Source organism: Leptosomus discolor, chromosome 9 (genome assembly GCF_034619465.1).
Source record: "Leptosomus discolor isolate bLepDis1 chromosome 9, bLepDis1.hap2, whole genome shotgun sequence".
In the NCBI taxonomy this organism is placed as follows: Eukaryota; Metazoa; Chordata; class Aves; order Leptosomiformes; family Leptosomidae; genus Leptosomus; species Leptosomus discolor.
Window position 1 is genome coordinate 20,952,727 of NC_141399.1, and position 26,243 is coordinate 20,978,969.

Sequence of the window (26,243 nt, forward strand, 5' to 3'; positions counted from 1 at the left end):
CATGGGCCAGATGGTTGTGCCTAGCTGAACAAGTTGTACTATAAGGTGATCTCTTTCATAAGAGCACCCAGCATTTCAGGAATTCTATGCAACAGAGTGTGTAGGGTGCCTAGACAATACAGGCTCTTGCTGTTCTCATTACTGCTTTGAGTAATGTTCCAAGGTTTGCAGTTCCATATTTTTTTCTTTTTCATTTGGCAATGGAGTATTTTTATGATGTGTCGTCTTAGGAAAGGAATTTATTTTATCCTTGAAGTGCTGCTGTCTTTAATTATATCTTCATCTACTAAACCCTTTTTTTAAAAAAAAATTTAAGTGGTAAGCAGGAATTTGGATGAAAGTACTACTTGCATTGCTGTTTTCAGGTTCCCCTAAACTGCTCACCTTTTCTGACTTTTCAGTGTACTTGAAAGAAAAAAAAAAAAGGGGGGGATAGGGAGGAAAGAGAGATATTCAAGTTAAGGATGGCACTTAATCTGGAGAAAAAAAAATGGCAAAGGTATAATTTCCAGCTGCAATGTAACTACTTGAATCTAATGTGTGCCTAAGGTGATGTTAAGCATGAAAATTTGCAGAGGCCTTTGCAGTGAACTCCATGTATTTGGATTTTCTTTGTTTTAAGAGGGAACTAAATACGTTTCGGTTGTCAAAGGTTTTAACATAAATTGGGTCATCTCAAAAAGTTATTGAGTACTTCCAGAAGTAACACCTACACCTGCCTGAGGTGCTGAGATGTTGGGTTTGGATGTCTTTGGCTTACAGTCTGCTGGTGGAATAGTGACCCTGACTAAGTTGGTAGGGTAGTGGTCTGAGTAAAATTTGTCATTGAAGTTAAGAGTTTGAGTTGTTTGGGGGTAGAAAATAGGTTTCCTTCATAATGTTTCACTCTTGTATTTACTTTCTTTAAAAAGAAATTGAAGTATAAAAAGTGATGGGAATAATAAATCTGAGAGACAGCATAAAGTGCAATCATTACCCCTAATGCCAACTTAATATAGATTTTTATGTAGTAATTGCTCATCTTCCAATTGTTTCGCTCTGTTTCAGTTACATATACAGAAACTTTTCAGTTGCATTTCTTTGACACAATGATAATAGACAAAACAGGGTATTTCTCTATCTCAAACAAAAAACCCTGGGTTTCATCCTGTGATTTCTCTTTAAACTTAACTTCTGAAAATTGTTCATTAAGTGGCTGTCTGGGGAAGAAGTAGCTGGAAACTAACGATCCATCTGCAGGATTATTCTGAGCGGTTTTACAGCTAATATGAGACCATCTTGTGTAAATTGAAAGGTTTTATAATGATACAAATGAGGGTATTAAATTGAGATTTATATAACTTTTTTATTTTATATTCTAGATAATGCCACAGGAAAGATTTATGTTTTGATGGAATCCAGGCTGATATCACTGTACAAATCTGACGGTGAATATGAGATACTTGACAGGCAAGTACATAATTTATTACACACTTGTTAACTTCCAGTGGTTTTATAGATCAGAAGTTAAATGTTTCAAAAGTTGGGTTTTGCAGTTAGTTAAAGCTGGGTTTCCCTGCATCTGTGTATATCTCACAAAAATCTGTAGAAGAGCTTGAAATTTACTAGGACAAATCTGTCCTGTACATGGAGCTATAAAGTTTCACTGGATCATCGTATTGTGGTGGGAAAGAAAGGTTCCTTAGTCCTCCTTTTTTTGTGTGTTTTCTTAGAAAGATGCTTCTTTAATTAAAAAAATCTCAAAAAACCCTGGAGATTGTTGAAATGCTGAACACTTTCTGAACATTATGCAAATATTTAAAGGGAAATGGGCAAAAGCAAACCCATTGTCTTTAGCAAGCAAATACTGCTTCCGTAGGATGGTTACCTGAGTTATGTAGTTAGTGGCAGTTAACACTGTCTGAAGACTGCTTATTCATCTTGGTTTAGTGGAAAAATATGAATTATTAAATAAGTCAGACTGGATAGGAAAGGCAGGTATTAAATTCTGTAGCTGTCAAGATATGTAGCTTGTCTTCTCTTAAATCTTTTGTATAAAACATCAACTTGTTAAAGAGGTAAAATACAACAAATACTTATTTGCTCACTTTGTTCAGCCCTCTGCAGTGGGTAAAAAAAACCAAACAAACCCAGCACACAGACAAAACCAAACCAAAAACCGCACAACACACAACCACAATAAAACAAAACAAAGCAAAGGCTAGAAATTTTTTTGAGAACAACCACCCTTCTTCAGTGGCATCAGTTACTTTTATTTTTATCTTTTTTTTTTTTTTTTTACTGAGCAGTTGAAAGCTTTACATGTGAAAAACATTTTAAAAAAGGAGGATACATCTTATTTCAGCTAAGCCGTGACATGTAGTCATTGAATTAGGGGAATATAGAGCTGGAACGTTCGCTTAAGAAGTTGTCTACTCTGATGCCTCATCCTGTGACAGCTGAGTAATTCTTACGTTGTATTTGTGCATTGACTTCCATCCCCCAACTGAATTCTCTTCATCTGTCAGTTTGTAGCAATTTAAGCTGTTACTCAATTTATAAAGATGATTTTCAGCGCACTCATTCTTCAGGGTTGACAGAGTTTTTGATCTCCAGATTTTTTTCCTTCCTTCAGTGTCATCAATAAAACCATTGAATAGTGTCAGTGTTGTAATAGTCGCTGCCAGGATGCCACTGGAAACTTGCTTTCAGTCCGATACTGAATTAACAGTCTTTTTTTTTTTTTTTTTTTTTTGTGAAGTGGTTGCCTGTCCATCTAACCATATAGTCACCCAGTTAAAATATGTGTGTCTGAATGATACGTTAAAAGTGTCAAGGCTCTAAGACTTAAATCTGTCTGCTTGCTTGTTATCTAAGCTAGTTAGTCCGCGTAAAAAAGATAATTTGGCTTGGTGTGACTTACTCTTAACAAATTCATACTGTATGTTCTTTAGGACCTCACTTTTTAAAACCTTTTCAAATACTTACAGTTGAATCAGGTAGTTACGCTAGTCTGACTGGTCTTTAGGTCCATCAGTACTCCATTTCTCTCTTGAACTATAGGTACTGTGTTCTTTTCCAGTCTCTTGAAACCTCTTCAGAGTGTCTGAAAAAAACCTAAGCATTCTACTAAACCCACTCTTATTTTCTTAAATATTTTTAAGTGTATTTCCTTTAGACTCAAAAAAAAAAAAAAAAAAGCAAGGTATATGTGTTAAACTTGTCAATCTATTGTCTTTTGGTTCTAAATTCTTTTAATGGAATACTATAAATTTAATTGCAGTAGTTCTGTATCCAGGAATGCACTAAACATTTTGGCCTTTTTTTTTGGTGTGGTGTTTTCATCAGAACTGTGAAGTACCCACTCTTTAAGACAAGCATACATACATTTCAGTTGTCGTTGCTTATGTCCCTGGCTAGTTGTATTTCTAATCCATCCCATCATCCCCCCCCGCTGTTTTTGATTATTTTTCTTTTTTTTTAACCTCTCTGTGCCTATACGTAAGGCTGCTAGCAATTTTTATTCTCCTTGCAGAGCAATATATTTTTTTCTTTCCATATTAGTGCTACAGTCTTCTCAAGCTGATATTTTTTTTGATCATGCTTCAATATTTGTTATGTAAGAAATCCGTTCTCTCAAATGTGAAATGTGATATAATTCAGAGGTAGCTGGTAGTTGAATTGATCTTTTGAAGATTTAGATCTGTGAGTATATAAGTTCATGGAAATGAACTTCCCTATTTCTACTTTTAACTTCTTTTTTTTACTTTAGCTCACTTAAATTCTCAATCTGTTAGGCCCTTGAGGGAGAAGTTCATGACACTTGCTCTATACCAGGTGGCAGGCTGAGGTCAAGGAATGACTATTGAAAATTTTCTGTATCTGAAGTCATCTGAACTTCCTGAGTACTCTCAGCCTTCCCACCCTCCCTCAAACCTGACTTTTCTTTTCTTCCCAGAGGCATATGGTAGGTTTTTGCGTGAGAGCGAAAGGGAATACTTCTTTGTTTCACTGATGAGACGGCTACCTTTATCAGAATACTTGCGGCTGCTTTGCACAAATGGATTGGTCTTGGTATATTACTTTTGGCTGTTGACTGGCTTGTTGTTTTATTTAGCAGTGGTAGATGTGAAATGATTGAGTATTTTCTTCCCTTTGTGTTACATGTCAGTCTATTTATGTATTAAACACTTAATTTGTTTACACTCTTTTCTACTGTTGTCTCTCTTTGGATTCTAGAGAATCCAGAAAATATATTTCAGATCTCTTGAGAGTGAAGGGTTACTATAGTGATTTAAGTGAGTCTGTTATTACTATAACTTAGGTCACAAGAAGGCAGCACTGTATGAATTTTTCAGCTTGAAGTTCAGGTCTCTGATAAATTAAGTATTTCAGATCTTAAAAGGGAAAAATCGGGAATGTTATCCACAACCCTTACCTTTCACTGGCTTGCGTTAAATAAGAATTCAACTACTTAGTTTTTTAAGCCAGTTTTAGTGCTTCATGTTCTGTCGTGAGCATTCCTACATCTGTGTGGCTGAGCACTGGGATGCTTTTCTCTCATCTGATCCTGACTGAACACCCCAAACATTCCTAAGGCTGTTTGTAATATAAAATATATAAACTATCTGTGAAGCTGTGGCTTAAAATAGAAATCTCCCCTTTTCCTAGTGGGTATGTTCTGTATGCTGAGCTGAAGAGTCATGCTCTTTAACTTGGCATTAAATACTGCTTGAGCTCCTTTCTGTGCAATGAACCAGTTTCGAAGAGTTCCCTGCTTTGGAGTAGTCAAGTGTTTGGTGGTTTGACCATTATTTTGGAAGATGTCAATCAAGAACAGTTTGAAGAAAGCCCACAGCTGTGACACATTCAGAGAACTCTCATCTATTAGGTAAAGTTGTGTTTTAACTAGACTTCCCTGAAATGAACATTCAAGTACTGTCAGGAGAGTTCTGAGCAGTGAATGCCAGCCTAATCCCAGTCTTTGTCAACTGTTGTCAGAAGTCTGAAGAAAGCCAGATCTACAGGCCCTATCTCTGTCTTACATTTCTTGTCTGACTCAGTTGGTTCCTCAGTCAGTTCTGTCTGTGTTGGATCTTTCTCTGAGATGCCCATGGAGAGTGCGGGTGTCTAGCTTTAGAATAAGGAATGAGGCATTCAAGCTTTACATGCTGCAATACCCTGTATCACAATCTTCTGTGTTGTAAGTTTTAGGTGGTTTGGGTCAGTGCTTATTTAGTTCTGTTGAACATGCTGAGCTATAGGGCTTTGTTGTTATGAATGTTAAATTGAAGTTGCGTTTTATCCTTGCACAGCTTTAACAGAAAGAGATTGGTTTTAATGCTTAATTCCTACATTAATTTACAATGATTGCTTGAGCATCAGGTACAAGCATACTTGGTGACTACTGGCAGAGATGCATTAAGACATGTTACGGGTTTTGTCCAAGTCTGAATTGCCAAAGAGGTGTAGAAATCTCAAGCAAACTACTGAGAAAATATTTTTTTCTTCACTTTATGAAGTCAAATTCTGTTAGGGATGGGGAAAAATGAAATAGGCAAAAAAAGCATTCCTACCAGCTGACTAAGCAATTTTCAAGTTGTTAATTTGTGTTTATGTAAATCCTTCTCCTCAGGTTTCCTGGCATTGCTCTTAAGGGCAAGAAATACAAACCACTCTTTGAATATTTTATTCAGGTAAGACGGACAAGTTTGCTGTTTGATAAAGCATACAAAGACAAAAATGCAAACTATTCTCAGTATTCCTTGCTTATAAAAATCTTATGTCCTAATAACAAACCCAAGATTGTATTAAAGAAATTAAAAATCCTAGTGAGAGAATGAAAACCAGAAAGTTGACTTTTTTCTATATTTTTCCCTTTAAGTTTTAATTACACCCAGAGAAAGAATTCAGTGATAAACAGTAGTTCAGTTTCAGATTGCAGAGAAACTTCCAATACATGTTAATAAATAGGCAGTATTCTCACAACTTTTCATCTGGTGAGCTTCTGTTTTCTGCCTATTAAGTCCGCAAATTTTGTATTCACAAGAGAATGACTTTGTGGATAACAGTCACAGACATGTAGTGTTTTTCATTGAAGAGCTAAAAGCCTTTGCTAAAATAACTACTGGTACATCTGGTTTTCAGGAATGTCCTCCTGTGCACCATTTAAGCACTGTGTAAGTGTAGCTTAGTTAATAGCACCACAGATGATAATAGAATAGGTAGCAATAAGAGAGGGGGTAGAGAATTTATATACTTTAAAAAAATTCTGATTAGAAAAGGATTACACTTTTCAAAGAGTTGAAGTGGATTACAGTTCTGCTGGAGAAGCAGCTGTTAACTCGCATAAGGGATCTGGTCATTTGTGACTACCATTTGCTCTGAAGCTTGTGCTGAAGTCAGGAAAGATGAGAAAACATCTGTAGGGAGCAGGACCTGTTATTTCTAGAGAAATGTCAAACGCATAGCTGAATCTGAAAAATGGGGCTGCAGGTGTAAAGGTTTGGAATGGATAAATTTTTGGAGTCCTGCTGTACTTCTGAGCAACAGATGAGCATCTACTGTGTTGTAGTTTGATTTTGTTTGGTTTTTTTTTTTTTAATGGATATCTTATCTCAAAATATTGCTCTTCAGGACAAGCCAAACCTAATACTTTGTAACATACTTGGTTCAGCTGTGACTGCAGTATTTTGCTACTTTCTTATTAGGGAATAGAAAACTTTATTTTCATCATCAACACATTGAAAATGGTCAGATCATTTCTTGGCAATTTTTTCTGTGTGGTGTTTTTTGTTTTTACTTGATACCACCTTCATTCTGTGGAGGAAATAAAGAAAATACATGACTATAAAAGCAAACTTCTTTTTTTTTAAATTAGAAGGTGCAGTGGACATACAAAAATGCAAGGAGACTTCTGTGTATAGAATCCCTGTAGCTTTCTTGGTTGTATCCTCACTTACAGGAGTGTATTGATTTGTAGTCTGTTAACCACGGAACTGTATGAAGATCTGTGGCTTGAAGAGTAATTGACTGAGGCCTTCTGGAGAGGTCTTAGATTTAATCACATTTGACACTGTTTAAATGAAGTATATGCCCTGGGCATCTTAGTTATGGGAAATGATGAAATAATGTTGGGAATGCCACATTTTTACAGTGTCACTTATTTTTGGTGCAGTTCTTTACTCTTGCTGCTGGCTAGTGGCTCTTCCGTGTTCTTAAGAATTCTGTTTTGCTGTATATATATATGTATGAAAAATACATTTTTGTGTTACAGTGCAAAGACAAAGGTGCCTTTACTGTGGTAGTAGACAGTTATGTGAAGGAGGAGGAAGGCACAGGTGTTGTACATCAGGCCCCCTATTTTGGTGCTGTGAGTATGAACTACATATCTGTAATGTTAATTTTGTTCCAGCGCATGTTACTTGGCTTTCCAGCTCCTGGGGACTGTCTGTCAAGGTGACTGTGATACTAAACAATCCTCCCACTTGCTACTTAAAAATGTAAGAATGCAGTGTACCATTGTAGTCTGAGTTCCTGCACTCGCTAGAGTCTAGTGCCCTTTCTGTGCTAGACTGCAGATTTTAGGTGTCCCTTGATTTGGTTATTGTAGTATATGGAGTGAACTCACCGCTGTATCTCCTGAGTGTTGTTGATCTTAGCTTTTCTCAAAGTCTAAATTTACAGCTTCAAGAAGAAAAGATCTGTTGCACTGATAGTCAAAACTGGCTTTGCTAAGTGATAATTTTGGATGGTAACAGCAGTTCTGCTCAGCACACTGCCCCTCTTCAGCATTTCAGTTTCATTATTGTTGGGCTTTTAGAAAACAAAGTAATGCTTTGACTGCTTTTGTACTGAGACTTTATCTCTTGGAGTGGAAGGATTTTGTTGCACTCCATTCTTTTTTCTGTCTTTATTGTCCTTTCCCTCAGTCTATTCTTCTGAAGGATGATTTTTCATGGATTTAATCATTTCAGTTTTTAGACACATGAATTAAACGCACTTGTTCAGACTCATTATCCTTTTTGTGTACTGTCCTGTCCTCAGCCATTATAGAAAGATGCCCTCAAAAAACTTGTGATAGAGCTGCCAATGCCCAGCAATTAGCAATCCCTGGACCATGAGCTCTAGTATCATTTCCAGACACTGTTGGCATTAGTAACACGCCTCTTTGTATTCAGGTGAAATACCCCATCGTTTTCTGCCTTTTTTTTTCCCCCCTGCATTTTCCTGAAGTGTGCCTTCATTATGATGGTGTTTCCCTTGTCAAGATGAACATCGATATGAAAAGATGTCCCAGCTTAATATAGCTGTGAATAAAGAAAATTAGACTGGGCTGTATGTTGTTAGTTAATAAAGAAATTCATAGTGACTGGTAAAGTGTCTTAAGGAGTCTAAAGCCTGTCACACTACTTGCACCTCAGACACTCCCCTATAGCTAAATCTTGCAGCAACTTGACTGAGAGGTGAGGGAGCAGATTGGTTTTGAGTCAGGAGCTGTTGCTGCAGGAGATGGAGTAAAGGAAGGGAATAGGCTGCTAATAGAGAAGGAGCTCTGGAAGAAACTTTCCTTGGCTGCTGTATTGTTGTGTTGTGTATTTGCACAATACAGTTTAGTTGTTGGAAACAGCTTGTTGCAAAGCTGGACTGGCCAGTTAGAGCAAGGATTATCTGCTCTCATTTATTTTTGTTATAAGCCTACAGAGATTTGTGGAAACACAGAGTGAAAAGAAAAAAATCTTCTGTCTCCTGGGAAGTCAGCAATTATCTTTAAACCCATGAGAGTATCAGTTAAATGCATTGTAAAGAAAAAAATGCATAAAATATATTTTTGTGAGGAAGAAGTACACTAACATCACAAAACTCTGCACTCATTAGCTAAGGAGCAGCTTGACTTCATAATGCATGATGCATAGACCTGAGTTAACTGGCTATGCTACCTTTAGAAGGAAATTGCATAGTACATGTTGCACTTAATGCTCCTACCTTTCTCTTCTGGGATGCGCGTTGTTCAGTTTTGACAGATCAGTGATTATTTTTGTTCAGAAAGGCTCACAAAGGGTTCTGGTTTAGATTCAGGAGTTCATCATTGTACAGTAGGCTCTGTATGGAATACTGAGTGTTACATGTATTGGCTTTAAATGTTTGCCTTCAGACACGCTCAGATGAAAGAAGGAGGATAGCTCATGATTGTAGGCAGGACTGTCTTCCTAATTAATTGGCTTCTCTGTGACTTCCTTTACTGTTGTGTTGAAGGTAAGTAGGAAAGGAGTAAGTGGAGCAGGAGGCAAGGGTCAGACGAGTAGAAATAAAGCACAGTGCTTCACAGGAAGCATTGTATCTTGTCTGTATCCCTTCCCCTCAATATAAGGAATTCCCTTTGATAAATAAGGATAGAAAGTAAGGGGGTTTTAACCCTGCTCACTGATACATATTCTGTATTGCTGATGTCTTAGAAATGTATCCTTCTCCAACAAAATTTAAAGTAAAAGTTCACCTTAATTTCATTCCAGGATATGTAGTTTCATTGTCTTGTGTGATGCTTTTGCCAAATACAAGCTGCCACACAGTATCAGAGTACTCCATTGTTTCAATTCAAAAGACATCAAAATTAAAGTTCACAGAACAAGACAAACCTCTGTTAAAAACTCTGTGAACTCATTGTATCTCCAGATTAACATGATACTAAATTCAGCTGCTCAGGCGTTTAATCATATGTAGGTGTCTCTACAGTCAACTTAAAAAGCTTTAGTAATGTTTTAATTTGGATAAAAGCCCTATTCTTCTAGTGCCTGCTGCTAGACTGAGTCACAGAAATTTCATAGCTGTGTTACTGTGGCACTTTCTTTTCAGTAAATTGTGAAAGTATACTTGATTTTTAAGAGATGCTGAAGGTGAACCTTTAGACTTTACATTTTTGTTGGGTTAGGTTTTTTTTTTTTTAGATTTCAGATAGAAAAGTTTTGAGTTCTCACAATGAGCTGTTTAATAGCTTCTCTTAATTAATTTTGTGCGTTACAACTTCTATTTGTAATCTTTTGAGAGATGTAATCATGACAGGGGTACAGAAGTGAACACCATAACTTCTATCCTGGAAAGAACTGAAATTTGTCTTAGTTTTTCAGTGGAGCTTAGCATTTGGATTTCTGTATGTGCCTGAATATATTCTTGGGTTGTGGTTACTGAATCAAATCTTCATTAAATCAAATGGCAGGTCAGTCTGGAAAGCTTTTATATTCAAGTTTGAGTTCTTCAAAAGAAAGGAACTAACTGTAGAAAACCAAAATAGCAAAGCCCTTTGTATATCACTGGCTGCATCAGTGATGCAAATCGAACTGGACCACCTCTTGGCCTAGGCCCTGCGAAGTGGAAGGTTTGTTAGTATGTTTTAGCTAGGTTGTGAACATGCCAAGCTTTGTAGTCTTTGCTGGCTGCTTCTTCAAAGCCTTTTACATTTCACTGCCAAATCAGAGTTGACGTTAGTTCTGTCATCTGGCCTACTTTTTAAACGCTATAGTCTGCTTGCTGTATCTCAGCAATAATAGCTGATGAAAGGTCAACGGAGAATGGGCTTACCTCAGTTAATCGATTGACTGAAGAAGCTTGTTGACCAAGTGGAGGCTAAATATTCATGATGGCTGTTCACAGATGCTGGAGAATGGAAAGAGACTATGGTCTGGAGTAAATGAGTGCTGTAGCTGAAGTGGGTTTTGGTTTCTGTGTAATGCGTTGGTACATGAAGTAGCCAACTTCACTATTGCTGTGGGTGAGTTTCATCATTGTAAAATATACTGTGAATCGACAGGCAATATCTGCCAGATCTGGCTCAAGGGAGCTGGTAACTACAGGGGCTAGTGGGTGGGGTTAGAGGTACAGGGTGAGGACCCCAGAAGGGATCTGGAAACCCTGCTCTGTCACTCCAAAGTTGACTTGTCTGTGTTAGTTCTATCTAGGAGAATGCAGCTAGCGGTGGAGCACTGGCTTGTTTAGTGCTTATTTACACACTTGCTTTTGGTGTGGTCTCATTGATACAATAAGGTGGACAAATTGCTTTAGAGTGTAACTTCTATGAAATAGCTGCTGTGTTTTACAAATGTAAATGAGCTCTAAGCAGTCAGCAGGGTAACAGTTCAACTACTGCCAGTTTTGGCAGGCAGGGTCACTGCGGGTTCTGTTTCATGCTACACAAAGCTTCAGATTTTGTCTCTAAAGTCTGTGGTTTCCCTTGTTTTGTCACAGCAGCAATAGGGGTACCTCTAAGACTTAAAGCAACCTGACTTGATGCAGGCTTTGACAGGGCCTTTTTATTTCAGGAAAATTAAGTGATTCTGTGAACGTGCTGAGTGACTGATCTGTAACTGTCCCCTTCTCCCTTCCCCTCCCATGCCCAATAATGTTTTCTTGTCTTAATCATCATGTAGAGTGGTGATTGGTTAAGGTATGGACTGACTTTGACTTCAGACTTGAAATTAAATTCTGAATTTTTCTATCTTAATAATTTTTAGTCTTTTCTAAGATACCATTGTAGTTTACTTCTGTTCAGAAAAGTCTGAAGTGACCCTTTTTTTTCTCAATATTTTTTTTTTCTTACTGCTGCACAAAATTAAAAGTTTAAACAGATAGTGGCCAGGAAAATGAACTGTGATGTTGTCTATGCGTGATTCTTGGTCAGTAGTGTTGGTGTGGGCCAAAAAAGATTGAGAAATATGGATTTAAAGGCTTTGGATCATTAAAACATTCAGAAAATTTGATTTCTTATGTGGAGTTCTAGAATTGGATTGATCAAAACAGTCTGCCTTCTGAAAAATGCCATGCAGGCTTGTGTGCTAAACAGACCCAAGCCTCTGGCCATTATAAGAGCATGACACAGTGGTTGTCAGTTCCTTTACTATGCAATAGTAGCCTGAAGCTGTTAACTGAATGTGTGTATGTGTGTACAGATATGCATGTATATGCACAGAAGAACATATACCCTCTACTAGGTGAGAGAAAACATGTATATTCTGAAGAAATGATCATTCCTCTGAGAAGTAAAACTATGATCCTATAAAATAGATCTTTTCCCATGCATATTTGGGATTAGTGAAGGCTGAGTATTTTGCTGTTCTTGTCCAGTCATCACATTTTCTATATAATATCTAATTTCTTTTTTTTGGGGATGGATATTTTATCCAGTATTTTGTGTTTCTATAACGTGGCACTTATCTTTTTTTGTAGGATGATTACAGAGTCTGCATGGATTTTAATATCATTCAGAAAGATTCTATGCCTGTTTGTCCTGTTGATGCGTCAGGCTGCTTCACAGCAGAAGTGACTGACTTTGCTGGACAGTATGTGAAGGTTAGTGGTACTGGTGAAAGTAAATTACTACTTTATTCCAATACAAATTTTATAGATGGTGGAAGTGTTCTTTTCTTTCCCTAAGTGGAGTTGTCTTTAATGTGTCTTTGGCATCTGGAAAAATCAAAATTTATTTTATCATTTGCAATGATGTTGCAATTGTTTATTACAATATCTGAAAAATAAAGAATTTGAAATACAAGTAATACTGTGTATCTAGTAGTGAGAGGGCAGAGAGTATCTCCTGTTTGCATCTACTGCAGAGTCTGTCTCACTTTTTTTCATGTTTCTCTTGGAAACGTTGTGCATGCAGTCTCTAGGCAAGTGTGCAGAGGCCTCCTTTACCTCTGGATGACTTCTGAATTCACAGATGTCATCATTAAGTTCATACCAGCCAGTTAGTCTAATGTGACTTGTTAGAAGATAGAAATCCAGTCATTTTCCACAGTTGTGGGATGTGTTGCAATGTGAATTTATTTGCCAATAGACGCAAGAGAATGTATGTAAAAGGAGCACACAGGAACTCCAGTTTGCTTCAGGCACAAATCCATAGAAAGGAGTGCTTCTTTAACTCTGTGTACTAAGACGGCAAATTAGTTTTAGTCAATCTCCTGTTGCTGCAGTTTGATAGAAAAGCATGTTCCTGTAAACACGATGTATTTGAAAAAGACTTAAAATTTTTGTACTGCATTTGAGCTCAAATAGCTATCAGTCCTTCCTGCTTTGTGTTAAATAAAAGAACACTGGAGACTACATGTTTAGCTGTTTGCTGGTGGGAATCTGAACTTAAGGCTCTTGGAAAATGCTCTTATGATGCTGAATTCTTAGTTTATGAATATTGTTGTATCATAAATCTTTATTTTTTTTCTTAATGTCATGTTGACACTTGTTTGTTTAGTAGATTGTCTTTGTTTATTAATATATAACTTTCACTTCCAGTTTAGAATGTAAATTCTGTTTAGTTAGTAAGGTATTATGAAAGAGGCTTCAACTCTTGTAATTGTAGTCACATTAGAAGAATGCGTTGTAGTGAAGTCTAAATATTATGTAAGAAGCACTATGTGACTTCCTGCCACAAAATTGGAAAGCTCAATAGAAATTTTAAGTTATTAAATAATATGAGCTCTGGCTTGTATTGGTGCTACAGAAAACTTTGAAGTTTGAACACAGTTGTGTATATGTGGAAACAGAGTTAAGGGCAAAAAAGGACTGATGCTGTATACCAGGATTTGGAGAGCAAATAACTTCCCAAATGTAGTATTTTACAGTGCCTCTGCAGTAAATGCATAAAATGTATAGAAGCTTTCTGGATTTTTTTGTGTGTGTAAATACTGGATTATTTCTAGGGGTTTTCTTAATCTGGGTGTTGGAGACAAATCCTGTAGTAGCTTACTGAAATAGTGAAATTTGTGTTCCAAGGAAAATTTTTTGTTCTGTCTTTTTAGGATGCAGATAAGAACATCATTAAATTACTGAAAGAGAAAGGCAGACTGGTTCAAAGCAGTAGTTTTAAGCACAGCTATCCTTTCTGCTGGAGGTAAGGAGAGAAGTGCATATGGCTTTAAGATTGAGGGTTCTAACTGAGTAGTTCTTCAGGTTTGTCTCATTTTTTCCCCTCCCTTGACCTACTTCATTTTTTTTAACAAGACTAAAAGTAACAGGAGTCAAGATCATTGAATTAGGAGAGCTTAAATTTTGGTTTAGTAGTCAAGTAAATTAATTTTTTTTTTTGCCATAAATCTGTTGGATTTAAGTGTAGTGCTGAAAATTTTTTTTCTATTGTGATTTTACATGTGTGTGTCTGTAGTTTGAATTTCTCATTCTTCAGTGTTGCTTGCAGTACTGCTAAGTACTTTTTGAAGATGCCTATAATAAGTCAAAAAAAGCTTATTTTCTAAGCAGCTGAGTACTGAGTGGTGAAAAAGGATATTTTGGTACCCTTTGAGTTGTATTCAAATAAGTGTATCACAGAATGTCTTTAAACGCTTGTGCTCAAACTTTCCATGTGTTGGGTGAAATGGCTATATTATAGCTGTTATTTCTTTTTAGCTCTGTAAAATTACTTCTTTGGAGTCTGGTAGAGCCCAGTTGCTTGTAATGTGGAAATGTCTGTATTGTTGATTAAAATCAAAGTTAACATTTATCCACTGCAGTGGGTGCTAAGTGTAATACATAAATATGCTTTTCTGCTCGGTCATTCTTGAATGGAGTTCCCAAGCACTGGATGCCTCTGATCAGAAGTAGCAGTTGGCATGTTTATGTCGTCTGTGGGGACTTGTTAGAAATGTTTGGTTTTGTCAACCAGAAGTTAGAGATTAGCTCTGGAGTGTCAGGTGGGAGTTCAGCACAGTGGTCTGTCACAAGTCTCCCTTGTCAGACTGGGAATTCAGCAGAGGTTGCAGGAGGACTCGCATCTGCAAGTCTCCTTGGGTCTTCAGTATAGTAAACAAACGTAAGAAGTTTGTTACAAGAAGTACAGGCTAGACAAATTTAATCTAGAAATGAAGCATGTTCTTATTAGTGTTCTCTCTGGTTTTAAATGTATAAAATTGCTACTGCAAAATTGAGGGGGAAAAATAGTCACTGAACAATATCAGATTTAAAAAAGAAGCTTCAGTAATCTTTTAGTAGGAATATTGTATTAAATTGTTTTATTACAAGTAAAGACACAATTAAAAAAACCCCCATTATCTGATTTTGTATCTGAAATGACTTGAACATTTTAAGTCGTATCTGATGTGTACAGCACCTGTACTGAAATAACTGTAATAAAAGCTTTTCTCTGTGTGTGGCTTTAATGCTTAACACTAGGTAAAGTGTTTTAGCAGTGTGCATTTATCTTTGATCTATGGCAAGAATAACTTCTACTTACTCTTGAATAGCATGATTTGTTTGTTTCTAACAGCTACCTAGAGGAAGAAGGGGAGTTATTCTTCAGGTGTTACATCCTTGATGATTTGGGATGGTTTTTGAAAAATGGCAGCTCAAAACCAAGCAACGCTTGTGTTTTTCTTATGTAACAATTGGAATGTACAGTCAAGTCCTTCTGAGACAAACCAGTAATATAGAAATGCTGATTCTGTGGAACATAGCTAATCCTGCCACTCTGTTGACATTTTTTGTTGATTGCTAAGTTGCAGGCAGCACCTAGCAGCAAATTACCTGGTGGGAAGAACAGAATAATGGATCCTACTTGACAAGCTCATTTCACTGCCATCACAAATCAGACCATAATTGGAATACACTAAAAGTAGAAGAGTAGTTCTTAACTTTGAACATAGTTATAAATTATTTTGATTAATGTAAGAAACCTTTGAAATTAGACTCTTCTACTTAAGGTACTGTTGTTCATGTTTTCCTCTGAAACCAGGCAGTTGTTGAGTCCTCCTTATGTTGAGCTATTTTCCCCCTTTTTATGTATCATCAAATTAGGATCCTTCCCTACATTTTCTTGTTGTGATATGTAGTAATTTTCTGTAAGCTAAAGTTCAAAAACTGAGAGGGGAGAACAGTAACAACTTGGTAAGTACATAGTGGATGGTTTTGAGTTAGAATTCCCCTTCACTGGAATTGCTGAAGATGGTGATCGTTGGTTAAAACTGCTGTATGCACATGTGAGATTGAGAGCTGGTATGGTCTAGGTAGCACTTTAGCAACTGGAATGGAAAAGGTAACTAGCATGGCAGCTGAAGTGTCCATCACAGCTACTGCGTGCCATTCTATTGGGAAGCTCTGTCATTGACGGTTATGGAGCTTTGTCTTTTTCAAGCCAGTGAAAGCAAAGCCAAGAAGGATCTTTCATAGCACGTGGTCAGTTATCTGTCATTTATTTCCTAAATTACAAGAAAATGGAATGGGAATAAGATCACATTTTTTTTAAACATCTGTGCAGTCCAAAGTAGGTACAAGAGAATTATTGGGAGTGTGTAGTGTCCACAGAGAATGATCTTTCCAATCTTTATCTTTTGAAGTATAAAGAAGCTAATTTTGTGACACTGCTAGGGAACGAGCAGTTTGCTTAGGGACTTTGATTCCTCTGATACAATTCTAAAGGATGTATTAGGGAGGGGAATAAAACAGTTGAGAGAGAGGAATGTTTAGGCAAGAATTTTGTAAGCACGAGTCTCTGATTTAAGGTCTGTTTGGGTGGTGTTTTCCTTGTTTTGTATCAATGGAAAGCACAACCCAGTAATAAGTATTTCTCATTTGATTCTACAGCAGGTCTGGAGCTACTTTTGCACTAAAGCTTGTCTTCAGTGAGCCCCATCTGTCAGCTTCTTACTCCTGACAGAGCTTGGATGCTAGTTTATTGTCCCAGCAGTCTTTTTGCAATATGTTAAGACTATGTGGGAAACTGTTATTATCAGATTTTATTCTTGTTGTTTCAAGTAACTCAAGATCTTATATGTGATGGCAATTCATCATTCTTTGTCACATCTGAAACAAGATGCTCAGTGAAACTAAAATACTTCTGGAGTACCTTGTGGCTTGCAAAATACTTTCTCTTTTATTGTGATCTTTCTGCAGTGTGAGGAGTTAACTGAACTGTTTCCTTTTTTAGGGACTTGTTAGGACAAGGAGAAGCAGAACATCCTAGCTTATTATGTGTGCATTTAATAGTTAGAACACTGCTACATTATTACTTTGAGCTCATATAGTTTGCCTTAAATTATACTCTTAAAAGATACAGATTGAAATGTATAGCTTTGAGTTAAAAGGAAATATCTTCTGAAATGTAGTATTAATAGAAGTGATGTGGTTTTTGTTACTGGGCTTTATGCAATGCGAGTGCAGTTTTTAAGGTCGAACAGCCTTTGCTGTGGGTTTTCTTTTCTTCTGTTGGTCAGGCAGGTGTGCCTTTAGGAAGTGCTTCCACAGTAGCAATTTTGATTTACGTCATAATCTCCAATAGTTTGTGCATTTCAAATTAGTCCTTGCTATGGATAGAAGTAAAATTAATTAAACTCTTAAGATGGGTTGTTCACCATAATGACTAGATGTAGGAGGTAACAGTAGTTTCTCAGGGTCTTTGCTTGTGAATTGTTGTTGAGCAAGTGTATTTCCAAGTTCTGAGGCAAAGTAACTTAAACAAAAGTAGTATTTTAAGAAACATTTTGTGGGGTGGATGGATACTAAGGGAGAATGAGCTTCTTGTCCCAGTGTTGTTGAAGCTGCTCTGTACTGATAGGTTCTATCCCTAGGGGCTCAGTCTCCCTTTTCAGGCTGGAATGATGGGATGGATGAACTGTCCTTAATGGATTTTACCCACTATTTGATCACGGTGTCCTTTAGAAGGATGTATGCTGCTTGAACAATCTATGAAGACCTTAAGCAGTTGTGTTATGGAACTGATAAATAAGAGACCAGGTTGAGATACAATGCAGTCAGATTCTTAGCAATAACTAATTTTCCTACGTAATTTAGGGAATTTATCAGTCTGTACACTCTGCTGTATAGTGTTACCATTTCTAAGCAATCCCGAATTCTGAAACTGCTCCTATCCCATGTTTCACTGAATGTTGAAGTAAGGAATATATTAAGATGGCTTTAGAACTTCTTACTTCTATGTGCTTATCTGGATCTCTCTCTTTCATTCTCCTCCTGGAACGGGACATTCTTCTGGTTAACCCTGGGGACTGTTACTTCATTTTTATGATTTATTATATTTGTTTTAAATGCAAATAGTGAAAAAAATAGCATAATGTTTTCTGGATCTTCAGGTTGATAGGCACATACAAAAAGGTACAGAATGAGCTCACATGGAAGACTTAAATGTGACTCATTTTAATAGTTACTGAAGTTCATATTGTACTATGTAGGAACATAAATTTCGAATTCAACTAATGTTCAGATGCTCTCATAATTTCTTCTGCTATACAGATTCCTTAAATTTCTGGATTTGAAGGCTTTAAAAAAATTTTTTAGGATTTGATTTTAAAATAGTAGCTCACATAAGTGTAACAGTCTGTAATTTAAAAAAAAACCAAAACAAAACCCAACCTTTCTAACTGATAATATTTCAGGAACAATGCATTCAGTCTGTGGGAAGGGGACTGTTGTGTGCAAAAATACGTTTTAAAGAGTACTTTATAAATAATGTAGCACTGAAAATGTGTTTGTTTGTTTGTTTTTTTTTTCTTCCCTCCCCATCACCTTACCTCTACAGGTCAGATACTCCGTTGATATACAAAGCTGTGCCAAGCTGGTTTGTAAGAGTGGAGAACATGGTGGAGAAGCTACTGGAGAATAATGCCCAATGCTACTGGTAATGTCTTGTACAGGGTTTCTTTTTCTCTTTGCCCAGAACTGGGTGTGTAGGGGTGCGTGTGTGTGTGCTGGAACTCTGCTAAGCTCTGTTTCACTGTTAGTATGCTAACTGAACTTTGTATTTTCATTCTGTCTTTCTGAGCTGGAATGGGGCTGGTAACCATTTTTAAATAATGTTTTATCTCAGGTTTTGTAAATGTGCCTCAAACTGGTAGAGCAAAGGGATAGTCTTCCTGGTATAAACAGAAATAACTTGCTTAGTTGCCTATCAGCCCAGTGCTTCAACATGTTCATGCACTATTCCTTTCTTGTGTCGAGAAAGCATTCTTTGCTTGTGTAAAATTCCAGTGAGAAATGTATTTTGGGGTGTAAGTAAAGTTGAATATTTACTAATAACTTACAGTGAAATATATTACAGGATCATTAAAAGCATCCTCAAATCATGTTGTACAATCCTAAGCAATTTAGCATGAGAGAAACTGCAAGGGAAAATCACCCTGTAGAAGCATGGAAGTGCACAGTTAAGCCTCACAAAAAGGTCCGTTAGAGAGAAGAATTTAGGCAGCTAAATTCTGGGTATATATTGTTCTAAATTGAACTAATTTTTAGATAAGTTTTTTTTTTTTCTTCTCATCTATTTATTGCAGATAAGGTTGATTTTGTCATATGTGCATTTGAAGAAAAAAAAAAAAACACCAACAACCAGAAATAAAAAACCCAACACCCTCCTACTGACCCAGCCTCCTCCCAAAATGCCCAGAAAAAACCCCAACCCTGCTGCTGTAGCTTGGGTAATAGTTTTAAGTAAACTGAGTTTCAGAGGTTTAAATAAAAATTTTCTACTAATGGCAAAAATTAAATCTTTATATGTATATAGGAATGTGAAAAATATTGGTGTGAAATTTATGTAGAAAACAACAGATAAGTTTTAGATAATTAAAATGTACTGTTGAATTAGCGTAAGAGGGAACTATTGGTGACTGTAGCCATTTTGAGTCAGCCATGGGTTTATGGTGTGATAGTAACAAAAGGACCCTATCTTCTCCACCTCCATAACCTTAATTTTTATTTCTCCACCTCTCATAATTAACTTGTGCCTGGAAAGTTGAGCCCAGATGGGGAAAATGTGGAGGTTACATCCTCATTCAGTTCTACGATGTGCCATTTCAGTTGTTCTGTCTTTCTGTGTGAGGACTTGTAGGAGAGTTGGGGTTCCACCAGTGCATGCCTCTGCTCAGTAACTGAAGTGACGTGAAAGAAGGTGACTCAACTTTCAGTGGACAATTACAGCTTACACTGCATTTTTTCATAGACAGTAGTTAGCAATTAAATTCTCCATGAGCAGCTTTTGCATAACTGCTTATGTGGTACAGGCACTGGAAATATTGAAATATGTGGGAAAAGTTAATGATCCATGATACAAACTGTCCAAAATTGCTGCAGTGTTGGCTTGTTAATAAGCACATGCCTAGTCTGGGTATGTAAGAAGATTTTATAGATTAGTAAGTGTTGCTTTCTGTTTTCCATAACAGAACATACTGTGATCGTTCTTTTGGGGAAAAATAAGCTGGAGAGGGGGTGAAAGTGTTTGTTCTTGGCTTTAATTAGCTTTCTCAAGATCTGTTTACTGTTTTGATGACTGACAGTAGACCTGCATACTTAACTTCCACATGAATAGAAGGCAGATGTAATGATCCTGTTAAGGAAATGAATGTTTGTATGGTTGAGAGAGCAGTTTCTTCCTCAAGCTTTGCTTCTGGAAGATCAAAACTAAGTGACCTCCACTCATCAGGAGACATTAGTAAGAGTTAGTAAACAGTTTGAAACTTACCTCGTCTACATATATGGATTTTAAGTGGTGCTTTTTGTAAGCTTTGAGTAGTGGAGGTACGAGCGGAACCACATGTGAGAGCTGCCATTGCAAAGTCTGAGTGGGAAGACCAGGTGATTGTATTAATTGGCAATATTCAGCATGCTTGGAATTAAAGTAACTTTATTCTTTAGGCAGTTATTGAGTCTCAACATAATTCTGTAATTGATGAGAAAACTCATTCCTCGGGAATTCCCTCAAGACAATATGGTCTTAGAGATTTTGAGAATCTTTGTCACGAATATGGCTACAAGTAGAGTTGTTTTGTCACTAAATGATTGATAAAATAATATTAATACATATTTCCAGTATGTGATTTCATAATTACCAGTTTGAATACTCAATGGCTTTTGTTACGTAAAGGTGGCTTTTAAACTAGCTTTTTAAAAGAAAAAGGCATTACTTTAAAGGTTTTCTTCTGATGTCCGCCACCAATGTCAGTTTTGTTTGGAGTGTAACTTCTTAATTTGGCATTGAGAATGCTAGCCTTCAGTATGCATTTACTTAAATTTTGGGAACTCCATCCTTTCCAAAAACCTACTTTTTTTGCTTTTGAAGAGATTTGATCTCTGAAAATATCACAGGAATAATACCTAGCTTTTTAAAAAATTATTTTTGGACTCCCTGGGGCTTCAGCATGTCCTGAAAATGAGAAAATTTGGGATAAAAGCTTTTCAGACTGTATTAACCTTTGCAAAATGAGTTTGATTGCATTGCTTTTTTTATTCTTATTAATGACTGATAGGTGTATTGTCCCTTAAGAATAGCTGCACTCTTTATAAATATCCCTTCTGATAAAATAGATTAAACATAGTTGGACAAACTTTGCAACCTGGTTGCATTTCTCGTTAGCTTCATCAGTAGGCTAATTAATTATAAAACTATACTTATTCGAGACTTATTGAAGGCAGCAACTATATCTTCATTTTGCAAAATGAACTTAACTATGGCTTTGAAGAATGATTACATTAGTAATGTGCCAGCACTTTTGTAAAATCAGAAACCAAAAAGCCTCTCTTCTTTCTCTCAGCTTTATTCTGATCAGAGTGGAAAGTGACTTGTACTGGATGTTGCTGAAAATGCAGAATTGGAACAGTATTTAAGAGGCTGTGTTTCAGTCTTTAATCCAAGATCCCTTACTGAATGTTCCTTTTACCACACCACTGGTAGAAGAGATTATTTAAAAAAAAAATAATTAAATTAAAACCAAAGAGTATCTCATATTTTGTATTCAAACAACCTGCTACTGTGGTGCTTGAGATGGAGGGGCAAATTCGGCTGCTGTACCATTGAGGGCTGTCAGACCTTGGTTACCTGTTACATCGATAAGGAGAGTTAGATGCAGCACCAAAGCTGGGTCCCTGGTGTAAGTGGTCTGGATTTCAGCCTTAGTTGTAACTATAGTCTTATAGAATGATTTGTTGAAAGAGCGTTTCTACATAACCGCAGACAAGCAACTAAACCATGCCACCTTAGATTCTGTTGTATAATGTAAGACTAATTCAAACTAGTTCAAAGTTGCTATAAATTACAAATTTATAAGTTGTTATAATGAGTAAACTAATGCAACTTATACTTATGTTTCTAAACTGTTGTAGTTCACACTTCTGGCAGTCTATATCTTATTTTTATACTTGCAGGCTAATGGAAAAGGTTCTGTAGACTGTGTAGTTTGTATTTAAATATAAACTTTGAACTCCTTTTAAATTTTTTTTTTTTCCAAACCCCCCCTCACTTTTAAAGTTCTGTTTGGTAACTCCTGAAAGATTTAACTCTAACTGTTGTCAAGTTTCTAGTGTTAGAAACTATTGCGCAGTTCTGACATTGTTTACATAAGGTATACAGCGCTTGGTAGAGTGGAAAACAAGCATCAGTGGAAGGAGAGCAGTGATGAAAGACAGTAAGGGACTTCAAAGAAGCTAAGCCTTTTGTTCTTGCATCTTCTTGGCCTTGAAAAATTCAAGCATTGTAATAAAGGGCTTGATGTATAGGTCCTTAGCTGAAGGTATCCTTTTTCTGACTTTTCATCACTCAAACTGTTAGTTCTGATTGACAATACCACACAGAACACATCTGATAGGCCTTTTTGCTAGAAGTGAATTTCCTGGTTTATGAAGTGTGAATTTGGCACATGTTTCCTGCTGTTCCTGTATGAGCACTCTAAGACCAAGCATTTTCACATGCGTCAGTCAAACACACTAATCTTTTGAGAAGCTTTTGATCTTGGTCTCTCTAATCTTTGGCCAGCTGCCACCTTTACTGAACAGCAAACTCTCTCCACCTTTTGAAAGGTGTGATTTGATCACAAATGATGCCTATCTTGTGTCACAAAGCCTAAGGCTGGTAGGATGTGCAGAAGATGGGCTGTAGAGCCCATCTGCAATAGAAAGCTAACATTTGTTCTACTAAACTTGTAATTTTTGTGCAGATGAGAAATCTGAGTCTGTAGCAGGGCAACAGAATTCTACATCGTTACAGAATTGTAGCATAATGGAGGAAAATCAGTTGCTGAGTCCCTTGTTTTCCTAATTTTATTTTTTTTAGGATTTCTCATATGATATTTTATTTTCTAGGTTGTTAGCATTAATAAATACATTTTATCTGAACAGTTTTAAACACATTCTGTGTGTCTGTGAAGGGGATTTCATCCTTTTTTTGTTTTTCTTTGATATGACCATACAATTGTAACTTTTCTTTTTGAACCATCGATCATGCTTTTCTTACCCAGGAATTACCTAGTGAATGCAAATTAGGTCGTGTCTCTAGTAGCGATTGTGACGTGTGTAGCAACGTGCAGTCACTAGATGGCAACATTTCCCGAGGAAAAATTCAAACTCGTGTCATTTGCCTACAGTGGGAGGTGAAAAAAAATTGCTGCAGGGTAGCCTTGTGTTTGTCTAATTTAGAGCACTGTAAGTCAGAAGATTTTATTAATGGCTGTTATCAGACATAGTTGAGGATTAGAAGTGAATATTGAGGCTTGTTCCAGTTGATTTTGATGGCTTGTATTCAGCTTTGCCCTAATTTTGCTGTTTCCTCTCAAAGTCTCTTGAGCAGAGGTTGCCAGTTATTTCATGAATACAGCAGGTATCTCTTCATTCCCAGTGAATGGTCGTTAAAAGCTTGTTGTTTGGTTCAAGTAATACCTTACTAAATAAACACTCCAAATGTCAGTTCCCTGAGCAATTACAGTACCATATTCTTTGGCAGCTGGTAAATGTAGCTGCATGTGCACTAAGTTGAATGTCTGCCACTGTTATAGGAATGCATATGTATTTTTATATATTTATATATAAAAAAAATTGAAGTGAATCCTAAGTGCCAATGCTGTATAAAAGTATTTTGTAACTATAAATGTTAGAGTTTCCAAAGGAAACTACACAGAAAGAAGAAAAGTGAAAGCTTCATTTCTCCCTGGCTTCAGGAGGTAGGGGTTTGCTGTCATTGGTAAGATTAAGAATTTTACTAGCAATTAGCGTGGTGTCTGGGTCATATAATAAAATATACCTGTTTTTTACTATGAGTGTGTCAAAAAATTGGAGGTTATGGCTTTGCTTAATCTTGACTTGTCAAGCAGCTGTCGCTGCTGATGACGGGGTTATGATGCAGTCTGCAGCAGCATTGCAGTCTCATGCTAGTGTTCGTTGCTATGGGAACCAGGGTAAAAGAGTGAAGAAAAACATTCCTATATCAAAATGATTGAAAGCACTATTCATTTAGTAAATGTAAGCTGCATATTAGCAGAAAATTCTCTTGCAGTTCTGGAGGCACCTCACACAAGTTCGGGTTATGCAGTTGTGCACCATTCTAATAAGCTCTTGTGAGTTGAGGAGGAGAGAGTCTGCTGCAGTGGAAATTCTGCATGCTTTGCAAACAGCTGACCTTTCCTTTCTCTTCCCCTTTCCTCCCTCCCACCTCCCTCATGTTTAATTAGGTCCATGAAATAGATTGACGCTAATTAAAGTGTCAAAAGGGCATGAATAGTTGCTTATTTTATCTCCTTGAATTAAACACCATTAAAAATCAATTTGAGGGCATGTTGAAGGAGGCTTGTTATTAGAGTAAATTAACATAATGGAATTTAAGACTTTGTCTTCTAATGGTAGGTTAATGTTTAAAAAGAAAAGCAAATTCTACACCTAAACTAAAAACACAGCTGTTATACTATGAATTTAAGTAAATCCATACATACATGGTTAAATGACATAGCATAGCTACTTAATTAGTGTTGGGTTTGCTGTTACAACTCAGCTATCTTCTGGAAGGATGAATTCCTGCTTTCCAGACAGATAAGTGATTCTTGATTTCAGGTGTTGCTTAAAAAGTTACCAGCTTATCAAATGAAAGGATAGATCTGGGACCATCTTCTCAGAACCAAACCTATCAGGTGCTGTGTGCTCATCTGGTATCAGATTTCCCAATTCACACTATTCCAAGGTAGTGTTTTGTTTATCAGCTTTATAGTCTTAACTCTTCTGGGACCATTTTTTTCAAATAATTCATGAGCAAAGAGCGTCCTTCAGTTAGTAATTATGAAGTAAATCTTACTCAATACATAAAGTTCCTGTGGTTTTTCGAAGAATATAATGAATAAAATAACTGATGAGAAGAATGATGAAGCATGAGAAAGGTGTAGAGTATATTTACATAATATCTTCAATAGCTTTTGATAGTAAATTGATGATGAAACATATGAGGCCTCTGCTGTGGCAGTATTTGGCAGCTGTTTGTTTCAACAGTGATATTTGCGTTTACAGAAAAAGGGACAGTACTGCTTTGGGTCCCTGTATCCTGTGGCTAGGGCAAGGTGAGCCAGCTCATGGGGTCATGCAGAGCACATCTGAGCTTTGAAATGGAATAATAAATTGAATTCATTATTTGCAATTGTGTTATGAGCACGAGAGAAATACTTCAAAATATACGTACAGAAAAGGAATAGATGTATTAATCCTTTTAATAGGTTTTCTTCTGGATTATGTAATAATTTAGGTCATTTTTTTTAACATCCTGCACATTTCTTTTCTGAAGACGAGTCAGAAAGCAAATACACTAATTTTAACTGATGCAGTTCCTTGGGTATTAATTGGTGATGAGAAGTCACTGGATCAGCAGCCACAGTAACTTACTGTTAGCGCACCCATTCATGCTCTGGGATTAAAGATGGTCACTAATTTGCAATTTTCAAATCTGTGCCCACTTTGCTTGTGTGACTTGGTTGCTGAGTAGTACACAGGTTTTGAAGGCAAAGAAAACAGTTTCTGTTGTTAAAGGACTGGATTTTGTTTTGCTCTTCATGGAGTTTTTTTCCTTGTCAAATGGAATTCTTATTTTAGACACTCAGAAGATGAGTAGCTACCAAGAAAGGATGTGGGAGTTGACTGTGCGGAGGATTTAGCAATGCATGAATATAGCAAAACCCCAAATCTGCTTCAAAAATGGGAACGGTCAAAAGCGGACATACAAATTTGGAGCAAATTAATAATTTTCATCATTTCTAACTTATGATAGAGTTTTGATGTTGGGAGAGTAAGATAGAAATTAGCATTCCAACAGATTGAAACTGATGTAATTTCACTCAAAATCTTTCTAATTTATGATTTGACAAATCAGTATTTATTCCTTTGTGTTGTGCAGCTCAGCTGAACTTTTCTGTTGCTGAAATGTGTGCATCCTGAAGTTTTAGTGCACTGTCCTGGGTGCCAAGGAAGTAGAAATAGCTATTAGCCCACACTATTCTGCATGTGTGAATTGAGTTTCATGACCTGCTGAGGCAGCAGTCTCTTTAACC

At 36.7% G+C, this 26,243-nt stretch overlaps 1 protein-coding gene across 1 annotated transcript in view; it reads left to right on the top strand.

Annotated features, from left to right (window-relative positions):
- Positions 1-26,243, top strand: part of IARS1 (isoleucyl-tRNA synthetase 1) — a 104,109-nt gene that overhangs the window by 16,321 nt on the left and 61,545 nt on the right. The window contains exons 7-12 of the mRNA XM_086470502.1: positions 1,362-1,449; positions 5,615-5,675; positions 7,256-7,351; positions 12,196-12,318; positions 13,764-13,855; positions 18,485-18,583. Coding sequence (XP_086326628.1) covers positions 1,362-1,449; positions 5,615-5,675; positions 7,256-7,351; positions 12,196-12,318; positions 13,764-13,855; positions 18,485-18,583 — 559 coding nt within the window. The remainder of the gene's footprint in view (positions 1-1,361; positions 1,450-5,614; positions 5,676-7,255; positions 7,352-12,195; positions 12,319-13,763; positions 13,856-18,484; positions 18,584-26,243) is intronic.